General features: G+C 45.1%; 1 protein-coding gene across 1 annotated transcript in view; it reads left to right on the top strand.

Annotated features, from left to right (window-relative positions):
• Positions 1 to 14,212, top strand: part of KDM4C (lysine demethylase 4C) — a 443,969-nt gene that overhangs the window by 35,697 nt on the left and 394,060 nt on the right. The window contains exon 2 of the mRNA XM_056130576.1: positions 10,525 to 10,681. Coding sequence (XP_055986551.1) covers positions 10,541 to 10,681 — 141 coding nt within the window. The 5' untranslated portion in view covers positions 10,525 to 10,540. The remainder of the gene's footprint in view (positions 1 to 10,524; positions 10,682 to 14,212) is intronic.

Here is a 14,212-nt window from a genome sequence, read left to right as displayed (position 1 = left end):
AGTAATCACTTCTGTACTGTTGCTCTAGCCCCTCCTCTTTTCTGTTTTTATATTTGGGAGGTGTTAGGAGAATGATTGGGGCCACTTAGGTGACTACTCCAGGTAGTGCTCGGAGGCCCCCAGGACTGCTGGTGTCACGTAGGGACCCATGTGTTGCTGGGGATTGAACTTGGGGCCTTGTACATGCTAGGCTTGTGCTGCATCTGTAACCCTCCGTGTTCATATTTTTCTCATTCTCACTCACAGACTGTTGCTCTGTTTGTATTTGTGCATACACTCAGTGTTTTGAACTATTTGCAAAATAATTTATGGATATAGTTCCTCTTATGCAGTGTCATATATTTCTTAAAAACAGGATCATTTCCCTCTCTTCCTCCCTCCCATCCCTTTTTTTATTGAATATCAGTGAGATACATAGTTAATAAAGTTGCTCATGATTGGGTTTCAGTCATACAACGTTCCAACACTCACTCTTCATCAGTGTATATTTCCCACCACCAATGTACAAGGTCATTTCATTTCATTTTTCATTTCATCATCCTGTTAATCGTCGATTGCCTCGAGCAGGCCCCAGTAACGTCTCCTTCATCCTAGCCCTGAGATTATATTCAAGGCTCTTTAGGAGAATGAGACCCATCATTGTTACTGGTATTTGGCATATTTGGTACGCCACGGGGAGTTTGCCAGACTCTGCCCTGTGGGCAGGCTACATTCCATAGCCTGCAAGTTTGTCCAAAGTAGGAATGAGATAATAAGATGTCATAAAGAAAAGTTCATGTACAAGGTCATTTTCCAGCTATAGGGCCATTATTAAGGTAAAGAAATTTGTCTTGACATAGTGCTACTATGATATTTACAAATTTTACTAAAATTTTACTGTTTGTTCCACTAATACTTCTTAACGCAAAAGAGGAAAAAGATTTTGTTTTTTGGGTCATGAACAAATACCAGTTTTTTTTAAATCTACAAATAGCTTTTACTTCTTGCCATTTATTATTCAAAATGCTTTTCTTTTATTTTTTTAATTGAATCAGTGAGATACATAGTCGCAAAGTTGTTCATGATTTGGCTTCAGTCATGCAATGTTCTAACACGGGTCCCTTCACCAGTGTATATTTCTCAACACCAGTGTCCTCAGTTTCCCTCCTACTCCCCCACCAGTGTCCTCAGTTTCCCTTCTACTCCCCCACCTTCGCCTGCCTCTAAGACAGGCACTTTTCTTTTCTTTGTCTTTCCTTTTGACTTCTTACTTTTTATGGCCTTGACGTTTTTCAGTTGTACAAATAGCTTATTATCATTGGCTTCCCCTCCCCCCTTTTCGGCCACACCCAGTGGTCTCAGGGGCTGCTCTTGGCACAGTGCTCAGGTGTCACTCCCGCTGGTATTTAGGTGATCCTGTGGTGCCTGAAGTAAACCCAGGTTTTCAGCGCTAAGCACGCTATTCAGCCCTGTGTATTATTTTATTGTGATAAGGGTCAGTCCTGGTGGATGGTGTTCAGCCCAGTGGTATGTGGGGGCCACCAGGACTATACCTGGTGGTGTTGAGGAATGGGGAGCATGTGGTTCTGGGGGCTGAACTCAGGGCCTTGTATGTGCTCCACCACTGAAAGCACATCTCTGATTCCAGGTAGCTTATTTATTTCTTTTCATTTTGGGTCTCACACAGCTCAGTGGTTTTCAGGGCCTGTTCCTGCCTCTGTGCTCATCAGTGATCCCAGGTGGTCGCCAGGGGATCATATGTGGTGCCGGAGATTTTGAACCAGTGTTACAGCCAATGCAGGCCCACGTCCAGCTGCTCAAGAAATTTTATTCTCAAGAGGAATGGATATGGGCCTGGAGGGATAGTACAGCAGATAGGGCATTTGCCTTGCATGTGGCCGACTCAAGTTCAGTCCCCAATATCCCATATGGTTGCCCAAATACCACAAGGAGTAATTCCTGAGTGCAGGCAGAGCCAGGAGTAACTCAGGAGTAACCCCTGAGCATCGCTGGGTGTGACCCAAAAAAAACAAAGAAAAAACAAACAAACAAAGGAATGGATAGAGGCTGGAGCTGTAGTACAGCAGGTGTTTGCCTTACATGCTGCCCACCAGGGTTCTGTCCCCCGCATGTAAAATAGTTCTCGAAAGCATCACCAGGATCCTTCCTGAGTACAGAGCCAGGAGTAACCCCAGAGTATTGCGGGTGTGACCAAAAAACAAACAAACAAGAACAAAAAAAAGAAAGGATAAACCAGAGATAATTAACACTTAACTCGTTGTGTTTAAAAAATAGATATACCGCTGGGGTGAATGCATAAATCTGATATTAGATCTAAAGCAGTAGTCCTGGGAGGAAGTTTCAGTTTTGAAGCTAGGATTAATTACTCTGTGAGCATCTTATCCGAGGAAAATTCCTCTTCCCCATTGAAGGTTAGACCGCAATACAGTTTGAACCAGGAAAGAGGTGTCATGCCAAAACGAATCCTTAAAGCAACGCTGCTGGTCCCATATCCTCTTCTGCATGTTATTTTTTTGGGGGAATGGACTTTATGGCAGTACACCCAACAGTTCTCAGGGCTTACTCCTGGCTCTGCACTCGGGTCATTTCAGCTGGGCCTTGGGGCACTGTCACTCAGGTTTCCTGGGTACTGATTTTGAGATATTAACCTGAGTTACTCTTCTATCTGTGAATCGTGCCAGATCTTTGGCAAACTCAAAAATTCTCCAAGAAGAAAAGGGGAAGATTTGTTCAGTTTTTTCATGAAACCAAGTTCTCTCTGCTCCTATTTTCAAGGACCTATTTTCAAGATTGTGCATTGGCCAGTGTGGTTAATGGAGGGAAGTTACTTATTAAGTTTGAGCCTCTTCTCCTCAGGAAACTTCTGTTTTAACCCAGCCTCGAATCTGTGCAGAAAGAGAAAATTTGACACAAATTCATATGTTGCCTGAGCTCTCCTGTAGCAGAAGCATCTCCCTGAGTCCTCTTTTCTAATCGGAGCTCAGACAGGCGAGTGGAGCTGCAGGAAGGGGTAATCGGAGTGGCACCCCGTGGCTGAGGTAAAGCCTGCCCTGATGTCTGAGGGGTACGACTGGAGGGTCTTTGCCAGGAGACAGTCAATAATAACAAGGCTTTTCTTTGTGTTCTTGTTTTCTAACGTATGTCCTCGAACCTACTGTGCTCTTGGGGTTTTAGTCAAGGACAGCACTGTAAAGCCAGATAGCTCTGTCTCTGGTACTTAAATAGAATAGGTAAGTCCAGAGTTTTCAGAGAGTCCTGCCACAACCCTCTTCGGTCTAGTCTAGAGCCAGCCGAGAAGGATGGAATCAAAGGGGAAGTGAAGGTTCCCTGGGTTTTACTGCTTTACTGCTGGGTTTACTGGAGGCGGAGTACGTGGCATTTGGCTTCTCTTCCTTGTCTGTGTTAATATGCTGCAGCTGCTGTACCAAACCCGAGTAGTTTGAAATGGGGGAAAAAGTAAGACCAGGGAGGTAACGCGAGTGGTAGAGCATATGCCCCGCCCGTGCAAGGCCATGCGTTGTATTCCGGGCACCACATGGTCCCTCACGCAGCACTGGCCTGGCTCCAGCTGAGCCTGACAAAAGTGGCCCCTATAAACAAAATGAAACAAGACAAAAGATGGGCAAAAACGGGGGTGGGGGCACATTTATCCCTCCATAGTTCTGGAGTTGGAGAGGCCAGAGTCAAGGTGTGCGCAGGCCATGGTTTTGCAAAAGGATGGAGATTGTTCAAGCTTGTGTCTGCTGGAGTTCCTGGGTTAGCACCTGCAGTCCGCCTCCCTCCTCACTTGGTCTTTTCCCTCTGTGTCTGTTTCTTCTCTTCTTATAAGGACACCAGGCATATTGGACTGGGGTACACCCACCCTCTGGCCTTCTCTTAGCCTGATTACATTTGGCCAAGGCCCTGCCTCCAGCTCCGGTGACATTCTCAAGCACTGGGGGTTGGGTTTCCACAGCGTCTGCATTGTGGAAACCAAGGCCAAGGCAGACTGCAGAACAAATGCTTCCTTGGCTCACTGTGAGGCCAAACCAGCTAAACAGCAGCCTTGGAAAGGAAAGGTCAGATTTCCAGTGGCCTCAGGCGGGGCGTGGGCCTTGCCACCTATGGGAGCTGGAAGAGAGCAGGGCAGCGGCATTTGCTGGCCCACGCTGTGACCTCTCAGTTTCTTTATCAAAGTCTCCCTGGAGGAAAGAAGTGAGTGGGAACTCAAGGGGTGGCCCCCAGGGTTCGGGCCGTCCTGTGCAGCCACAGAGGAGGCTGGCGGAGTGTTCGCTCCAGTTCTAGCACAGCTGGCAATAGTGCTTTGTTTCATTTTCTTTCCAGCCGTGAGTGATCGCATTATCAGCGTCACAGGCGAACGGGGCTTCTCCCAGGGGCTGCGCTCCTGTAGCTCCCGAGGCGTTCTCTTCAGAGGCAAGATGCAGTGCAGATCATTTCCCAGGCAGATGGTGTCTAAGATCTTACATGTGAGAGCACTCAGTGGTTGCTCCTCTCCCCAAAATTGTAAAGTAGGAGAACAGAAGTCAGAAATACAGCTGCGCACAGGGAGTGTACTGTAGGAGCTTTCTTTGAGCAAGGAAGCATCAGTTGTCAGTTTCTCTTTCAGAGCCACATACAGATATGTTAGAAGCAGGAGAGTACATGTTTTTCCACTGTGATAAGGTAAAATTTTTCCAGTAAAGAGGCATGGGAAAGTTTTATGTGAATCAGTGTTAGGGTTTTCTTAGTGGAAAACACACACACACACACACACACACACACACACACACACACACTTTTTTTGCGGGGGGCAAACAGGAAGGAAATAGCACTTACTAAGAAAAGTCCGTGGGGCCAGAGTTATAGTATAGCTGGTAGGGCATTTGCTTTGCACACAGCTGATCTGGATTTGATCCCCAGCACCCCTACATGGTCCCCCAAGCACTACCAGGAAATGATCCCTGAGTGCAGAGCCAGGAGTGAGCGCCGAGCTGGCTGGCTGTGGCCCCCAAACCAGAAAAAAGCCCCAAACAGCAGCAAAAGGCAATCTACATTTAGGATTGGGAAGATGCGATAGGGGTTAGGGAACATGCTGACCCAGGTTCGAGTCCCAGCACCACTTGGTCTCCTGAGCACTGCAGGGTGACTCCTGCCCACTGCTGTCAGGACTGTTGGCTCTTGGCATGGGGGCCCAGGCAGCATCTTGGGACCCTAGCACTAAATGGCTGGTCCAGTTGTCCAGCAGACACCAGGAGTGACTCCTCAGCCCCTGAACACCGCTTAGAAGACCCCCCACCCTCTATCCTCCCCAGAACCAATGTGTATTGAAACAGATTTTCCCCCAATTAAGATAGAGGTTATCAGAGAGTGATTGTGTTTTTTGAGGAACAATGTTACTGTACCCTGTCTACCACCAAAGTGCCAGTATGCCTTCACCACTATCCCTAGGACCCCGCTATTTGTACCCTTGGTAATTCCAACTCTATTTTAATTTCATTTCCTTGGTTTATTGGGCCACACCTGGTGGTTCAAGGAGTTACTTCTGGCATTGTGCTCAGGGTCATTTTTGACTGTGTTCAGGGGACCATATGGTACCAGCTATTGAACCCTGATCTTCATGCAAAGCCTGAACCTAGCTTGTTGAGCTAACCTGAGAGAGAGAGAGAGAGAAAGAGAGAGAGAGAGAGAGAGAGGAGGAGAAAGAGGAGAGAGAGAGAGGAGAGAGAGAAGAGAGAGATAAAGAAATTTGATTTTGTTTGTTTCTGGACCATATCCAGTGGTGCTCAAGATCTACTCCCCATTTGGTGCCTAGGATCACTCCTGGCAATGCTGTGTGAACCCATCTGTAGGGCTGGGGATTGAACCCTGTCTCCTCCATAAAAAATATGTATTCTAGACTACTGAGCTGTCATCTCTCTGGCCCCTAAACTCTGTGTGTGTGTGTGTGTGTGTGTGTGTGTGTGTTTTAAAATCCACATTGGTAGTCTAAAAAATATATTTAGTTCATGAGAAAAAAACTCAAACATCTAATTTTACTATAGTTATTTGGTTTAGGTATTCTCAAAAAAATATTGAAAGCCAGGTACATAGATGAAAAATAACAGGGTTTTCATCACAGATGTGTTTTTACTCACTTTGGGGACTCAGTCTCTGAAGAGGTGTAGCATTAAAGATACGGTTATTGCATCATCTTCAGCTGAAAATCAGAAAGGTTTTTCCTGCAGAGTAAGACGGTCTTTCTTTTACCAAGAAACATTATTACTCTGAGAGTATTTTAAACCTATTTTTTCTACTTTGCTCAGAGAAATAAAGATAAAAGAGAGAGGTGGGACTGAGGATTTGATTAACAGCAAGATTAAGTTTCAGAAGGGCACGTGTGGACTAGGAAAGACGAGAAACAGAAGATTTCTAGAACTATCTTTTAAGGTAAATGATACAAATAGGTGATCCAGAGTGAAATGAAAAGGGTTATATGCATCTTATCAATGATCAGTGTCATCATAACCTCAAACCTCTGTCATATGAATACCAGTCTTTTTTTTTTTTTTTTTGCCTGTCATAGTGGCAAAGATTTTGGGTGGTGGGGTTAATATTAAATCAGTTATTTTAACATACCTAAAATGTTTTGATAAACCTCTATTAACTTTGCAGATTTGAAAAAATTCTAATATACAATATATAAGTTAATTAGGTAGTTTGTGTACGTGCCTGTAGGTAGAAGAGGAAGAGCTTCCTGGACCAGCTAGTCAATGAATGTCAGGGCAGAGGCTTAAATCTAATGGTTATCAGTTTGCCGCATGACTTCTCAAACTTTCTGTTTATTTTTTTCCCCTTTCTCTTTGTTGCTGCTGTTGTGATGATGAGGGGTTGTTGTACATGCTTGGTTGTTGCTGTGCTTCACATGTGCTCACTGGGGAATTTTCTGCATATCCTTTTTTTTTTTTTTTGCATGACCACAGTATTTGGGGCCACTCCTGGAGGTGCTTGGTCCAGGACCGTATGCAGTGCAGGGGATAGAGCAAAAAATCTCATCTGGCAAAATAGGATCCCACACTGGCCTATGTACAATGTATGAGCTCTGCATTGTTGAATGATCTCTCCGGCTCTTGCTACATGTCTGAACTGACTTCTTGCTGCAGTTTCTTGTCAGAAACTTTGTTTTGTTGCTGAAGAACATAAATCTGTACTCCTTGGTTCCTCTTATTTCTTTCCGAAAAATGTCTGATGAATATTATCTGTAGTCTGACAACTTCTCACTGCCCACCCATGGTTCGAGTCACCATTTTGTCTTCTCTGGATTGTTGTAAATGGCCTTGGTGCTTCCATTCTTGTTTTATTGTACAGCAACTAATGAGTCACTTGCTTCTCTGCTTATAGTCCTCCGGCAGTTACTGAAGAAAGCTGTGCCCCTTGAAAGGAGGAGGTGCATCTCAAAGTACCAAGAGGGCATGGATATGCAGGGAGGATGCCCAAGGTTACTTCTCACCTCACTCACAGGGTTGCTAAAGGGAGTTTCTTCCCTCTTCCAGGTGTTCACAGGTCCAGCCGCACCTGCTTCCTTGCTTTCCCTTGAAAAATCTAACAGATTCTGTGCTTTTGCCTCGGCCCCAAGTGGTCCTGTTCCAGCCATCTGTATGATTTATTCCCTTCTTCAGGCCTCTTAACTGCCTCTGTTGCCACCAAGCCATAAATTAGCTACACTTCCTTTTTGCACTCTATCCGCTTACCCTGGTTTCTTCCTCCCAACACTTACCACTCATTTTTTTATTGTCAGTTTCACTCCATTAGTGTTATAATGTGGTTTCGTTCCTCCCTGAATATCTGCCCAGCAGTTTGGTATTCAGTAACTGTTTGTTATCGAATGACTGGATGGATTTTCAATTTTTCCCTTTAGTGATTTCTTGTTCTGCCTAGGAAATATTCAAACCCACCCTCCCTCCCTCCCTCCCTCCCTCCCTCCCTCCCTCCCTCCCTCCCTCCCTTCCTCCCTCCTTCCCTCTCTCTCCCTCTTGGAGTCGGGGATTAAATCAGGGTCTCTCATATGCAAGCCATGTACTCTACTGCTGAACCACATACATCCCTGGTCTTCTCTTGTCCTTTGGGCAGGGAAAAGTAAGGCTGCTTTTCACTGACCTAATGTTTCTGCAGAGATAGTTGAGAGTTTCTTTCTCTTCTCACTGCTCAAGTTTCTGTATTTAATATTCTTTAACAGTCAAGAAAATAAGTAAATTTTCCAAGTAATTTTTTTTCTCCATTTTGGGACTAGTACTCTTATTTTAAATGTTATCATTTAGTGTAAATACTTAAAAATTTTAGCATTTATTGTTTTTGTTTTGTTTTGGGCCAGACTGGTGATGCTTAGGGGTAACTCCTGGCTCTGCACTCAGGAATCACTCCTAGTGGTGCTCAGGGGGACATACGGGAAGCGGGGGATTGAACACTGATTGGCTGCATGCAAGTTAGGCTTCCTACTTGCTGTATACTGCTTTTCCATCTCCTGTTCTTTTGAAATAAAGCATTTAATCCTTCAGCTAGTAGATTTTTATTCTAAAGTTTTTAAATGATGGTGCTTACTGATGCAGATGGAAATGTAAAGGAAATCTGGGGAAAGGTGCTTTTTTGCAGTGCTGGGGAGCAAACTCTGAACCTCATAAATGCAGATATTCTACCACTCCGCTGCTACATCCCTGGCCCTTGAGTTAGTGACTAGTTATTGCATCAGTTAGTTTAATTTGAACTGGACCCCAGACTGGACTACCAAGCGTTGAAGAGGTGGTGGGTCTGCCTTTTGCTTGAGGAACTTTGAGTTGAGTGTGGTTGGAAATGCCAACCATTTTGTCAATGTTGGCTGACGCTATCGGAAAAATGAATGGAGGGAAGCCCAGACCCAGGATGGTTCAGCCAGACCTGCTTGTGTTGGAGATCTTTACTGTAGGGAGGAGGTTGCTGGCTGAAGAAGCAGGTGAAGAACACTCCAATGCGATGGGGTAACTTGCGAAAAAGAGTATAGAGCACTACTGTTTACAGAAGCACAAGTCAGTTGCATAGTGTTGGTGTGTCAAGGATAATTAATACAGGCTCTGGTGGGGTGGTAGATAAGTCAAGTCCATGATAGTTATGTAAAGACCAGACCTGTATCATTTTAAAGTAGTGTGTACATATACTATTTTGGAGAATCCTAAAGCCCGTGGATTTGCTTGTGAGCAATTGTTTCAGTGTGGATGGGGCAGATGGTTTTTTCTTTTTCTTTTTTTGCTACTTCCTCTACCTAATGCAAGAAAAACACAGAGCCCTTCCTTCCTTCCCTCCCTTTCCCTTATCCCTCCTTCCTCCTTCTCTCTCCCTCCTTTTCTTCCTTTCTTTCTTGTTCTGTGCCACACTGGGCCATGTTCAGGACTTACTCTTGACTCTGTGCTCAGGGATGACTCTGGTCATCTGGGCTCGGCGGGGAGGGGGGGATGTGGGGTACCAGCCACGTGTAAGACATAGTATTGTCTTATAATACTGTACTATTGCTTGTACTAATACTGTACTCTTGCTTCAACCCTAACAAAGAATGTTTTCTGCCCTGAATTAGTAATCTCATGCAGATGATGATGATGATGATTAACAGTTGATGTTCTAGTGCTTCTGAGTTCGTCTTTACATTCCCTGTGCGAAGGGAGCATGTATGAATGTTCAGTTAATGTTTATTGAAGAAATCATCCTTTTCACTGAAAGCCTGTTAAGTCTGTTTTAGTGTTAAACAAAACCAAACCTGTAGCCTCTCTTCTTTGATCTCCTGTAGCCTGTCTTTCTGAGTTTTAGGCAAGGGAAAATACTCTCTCCTTTCCAGTAATACTTCCAAAGATATTCACTGCCTACTGATGTTTCCTTTCATCTGGCAAAAGCCCACAATCTTCTTATACTTTTCACTCTCTTCTGTTTTGGGAAGTTGTTTTTGCTGAATAGAGGCAGAGTTGGTTACTCTTTCCTCCACAAAGAATTGAAGCTTGTTCTGCTCCTAGGCGTGACTAGCACGATGAAGGCAGATCCTAACCCCCTATCCCTAATACTTTATTTAGTCTTCCCCGGCACTTTTGCTGGATTGGGTGGATGGTTTATAAATTATTGTAGAAAAGCATGTTGCAATGGGCAGAGGAACACTTGCAGGAGAAGTTGATCATTGTTCATTTTCTACATATCCTGGACGGTATCTTTGTCCAGGTATGTGGACAAGGGAGGGTATTCTGAGAAACCTTTTCTAAACGGATAGTCAGAAATTTTATTCTTGCTGCATGGGTTTTGGGGAGCTGGGCAATATGATTAAATCAGGGGCTCAGTATCAGGATCGAAGCTTGAGAGGAGGAGTAATTACAAACATTCTCCTTCCAACCCTTCCCTGGGGTCTGGGGAGCAATGCAGGAGGCTTCCTGAAAGGGAATCTTTCTAGTGGAAGCAACCAGAGAAGCGCTATTGCTGGCGAGCTTTCTTGCTGTTTGGTAGGACTGAAACTGACTTTATCCCATAGTCAGTGCTGATGAGCATTTATCATCTTCTTCGCAGAGACTGTCCCGCCATCATGGAGGAGGCTGCAGAAGAGAGCTTGAACCCCAGCTGTAAGATCATGACCTTCAGACCCTCCATGGAAGAGTTCCGGGATTTCAACAAATACCTTGCCTACATGGAGTCCAAAGGAGCTCATCGAGCAGGTCTTGCAAAGGTGATTATCCACCGTTTAAACCAGTGGTATTCCAAGGAGGACACAGGTGAAAATTGCATACATGGAGGGCCAGGGCCTAAGACCCAGGGGCCAACTGGGAGATTGGAGGTAGTTGGGGAAACACAGGAAGGAACCCCAGAGTTGGAAGGGGCCATGATTGGAGAGAGGTTGAGAAACAGTGCTTTATTATTTTAAAGATTTTTGGGGGTTTGCACCATGCCAGGCAGTGGTCAGGAATGACTCCTGGCAGTGCTCAGGGGACCAGGTGTGGTGCCAGGGATCAAATCTTGGTTGGCTAACTGCAGGGCAATTGCATTAACCCGTATAGTTTTACTCTGGCTCCATAAAACGCTGTGTAAAACCAAATTATCTATTTATTGTACTCTTAATCTTCATGGTGTGGGGAATTGCATCTTCTCAAAGAAGATAATGATAAAATCTCCCTCTCTCCCTCCCTCCCTCCCTCCTTCTCTCCTTCCCTCCCCTCCCCCCCAGGTGCGCCTAGGACTTAAGCTCACTCTTGGCTCTGTTCTCTGAGATCATGCTTCGCTGCAAAGCATTGTCCTATGCGCTATACTCTCTGGCCCCAGTTCTTGTTATTTTATGTGGAACATTTGATTTATTCAGGGAAAATTGACCATATTAGAAAGCATTTTTTGCTTTCTGTTTTGGGGACACATGTGTGGTGTTCAGAGGCTGCTCCTGGTTTAGTGTTTGAAGGTCACTCCTGGCAGTGAGCTGGTAAGGGATTGAATCCAGACCTCTGGCTCCTGCGTGCAAATCCTATCCTCCAGGGGCCGGAGTGGTGGTATAGTGGGTAGACACCTGCCTTGTACATGGCTTACCTGGGTTCCATTCCTGCTATCTCACATGGTCCCCCGAGCCCACCAGGAGTGATTCCTGAGCGCAGAGAAGGTGTAAGCCCTGAGCAATGCCAAGTGTGGCCCCCAAACCAAAAACAAAAGCAAAACAAAAAGCCTTTTCTTCTACGCCGTATCTCTGTATTCTACTGGTTTTGTCACATACAGTTGAAAGCATTGACAGGCTTAAGGTAGAGGAGAGGAAGACATGGTGGCTCTCCATTAATTTTGGAGTGCCCTACATGCCAGTTTTCAAGGTGACTCCTGGTTGTGCTCAGGGGACCCTTGGGGTGCTAAAGATCTAATTGGGGTGAACTGTATGCAAGGTGAGAGCTTTAAACCCTGTACTGTCCCTGGTCCCTATTTGTTATTTTGAAAAGCTCTCTTCCTGTGATCTCCAGCAGCTTCTATGTGTAGAATGAATTTCAGGTAGGGGAAGGTGGTGGCAGAGAATCCTGTCAGGGGTAGTTGTAGCAGGCGCAGGGTCAGAGGAAAGGGCAGGACCGTACGATCTTACTCCCAGAATGGGCTTCTCTCACTATCTGCAAATCAGAGAAGCTCTGTTTTTTCCCCCATGTAAATTAATGGCAATCGTGTTCCCTGACCCCCCAAATTGCTTGCCAAATCATACTAAACAGGAGCAGTGAGGACAGGCCTACATTATATCCTCTGGCCTTCACCTGAGATGGCTTTTGTAATGGGAACCCTTCTGAAAGAAAGAATTCTCACCAGGAGAGTTTAGTTTATGGCACTAACTGATTTTTTTTTTTTTGAATCATGTCCTAAATGTTAACTTTGTAATCTGAGCATCTGATGTGTCTGCATCAGAACATGGACTCAGGTCCTGGTGGTGCGCCCTGGTCTGGGGTGCTTCCCAGCTTCTCAGTGGGATACCCACATGCGAGGGAGTGTCCAAGAGCACTGAGAGCAGACAGTGCTCAGGAGAGTGCGCCAGCACCAGTGGGGCTGTGTCTTTCCAGTCTGCCTGTGCTGTGCAGGCCTGTGTCCCGCAGGGTTATCCTCATATGTGTGCTTGAAAGGGTCTCAAATCTGGGCGTATGAAGGTGAGAGGAGTCTTATTTGGGTAGACGATAAGCAGAAAAATGATCAAGAGTATGCCGAAAGGGCTGGAGAGATGGTACAGTGGGTAAGATGGTTGCCTTTCATGTGGCTTACTTGGGTTCCATTCCTGGCATCCATGTGTACCTCAACTGTTGGCAGAGGTGATCCCTGCACACAGAGCCAGGAATAATCACTGACTACTTCTGGGTAAGTCCAAAGACCAGAAGGGGGGTAGAGGAGGGCGAGAGAGGGACAGAGAGAGATAAGAGAAAGGGTGAGGGAGGGAGGGAGGGAGGAAGGAGGGAGGGAGGGAGGAAAGAGAGAGAGAAAGAGATATTGCCAAGAGAGAAGGAAGAGAGAGAGAGAGAGAGAGAGAGAGAGAGAGAGAGAGAGAGAGAGAATATGAAGGCTTTTCGTGAATTTCTCAGTTGAGCCGTCTTTAGTTTCGCCATTTGATTAGCTCTTAAAGCTCCCATTCTATCAGAACCTTGTTACTTACGAATTATTTCTGAGGCAAAAAATTGTTCCTTCATTGAACAGAATGCTATTTCACAATCATTTGACATAATTTTGAGCCTAGACTTGCAGAGGGTTATGAGGGATTTACACTGTGGGGGAGGGGCAGTCAGGGGTGATTGTCTCTTGCTTTGGGTTTTGAACACAGCCCTTTGTCCTGCGCTTCATCCCTTTCCGTTTCTTGAAAACATGTATTTTCCTGTGTTCCACTGAGATTAGTGAGTGTCCTGTGGCAGGGTGCGCGTTTAGTAACGTTAGAAGAGGAAGGAGCCGCTCCAGTCCCGCGGGCATTGCAGGCACAAAGCGCACACCTGGGCTGTGGCTGGCGTTAGGTAATAGGGAAATTAGTGAGAACTACAATTAGTTTTCTGAATGGGGAACGGAACACACCTGGGTCCAGAAGTTTTATTTTAAATGAGATTCATTGGCTAAGTTGGAGATACTCACTTATGCAATCCTGTAATAGTTTCCTATCACTTAAACTAAGAATACAGTTTACTGTTTGTTTTTTCTTTCTAACTATTAGTTCCACTGACTTTCTCTCTCTTTCTGCACCAACTCAAATCACATCATCGAATTCAAACTGCATTACAGTTTTTAGTCAGTGGGGGATTGTCCTGGGGGACAGAGCCACCTATATGTTCTTAGTGTACCATTTATGCAATCGGTTTTAATTGATGATTGAAAAAATGGTGAAGCAGGCCAAAATGACTTTGGCCTCAGTTTACCAAATTATCTATTTATTGTACTCTTAATCTTCAAAGTTTTTTCCTTTCTCTTCTTTTGTTTTCTTTCTTTTCTTATTTTATTTATTTGTTTTTTTTTTGAGTCACATGGCTTTGCTCAGGACTTCTCCCTGGGTCTGTACTCAGGGATCACTCCTGGCTGTGCTAGGGATTTTGGGGTGCTGGGAATTGAACCTGGGTCAGCCACATGCAAGACAAGTGCTTTACCTGCTTCACTCCTGCTTCACTTTCTTTCTTTCTTTCTTTCTTTCTTTCTTTCTTTCTTTCTTTCTTTCTTTCTTTCTCCCTCCCTCCCTCCCTCCCTCCCTCTTTCTTTCTTTCTTTCTTTCTTTCTTTCTTTCTTTCTT

This window comes from Sorex fumeus, unplaced genomic scaffold, assembly GCF_029834395.1.
Source record: "Sorex fumeus unplaced genomic scaffold, SorFum_2.1 ptg000079l, whole genome shotgun sequence".
Lineage (NCBI taxonomy): Eukaryota > Metazoa > Chordata > Mammalia > Eulipotyphla > Soricidae > Sorex > Sorex fumeus.
This window is presented reverse-complemented; position numbering and strand designations above follow the sequence as displayed.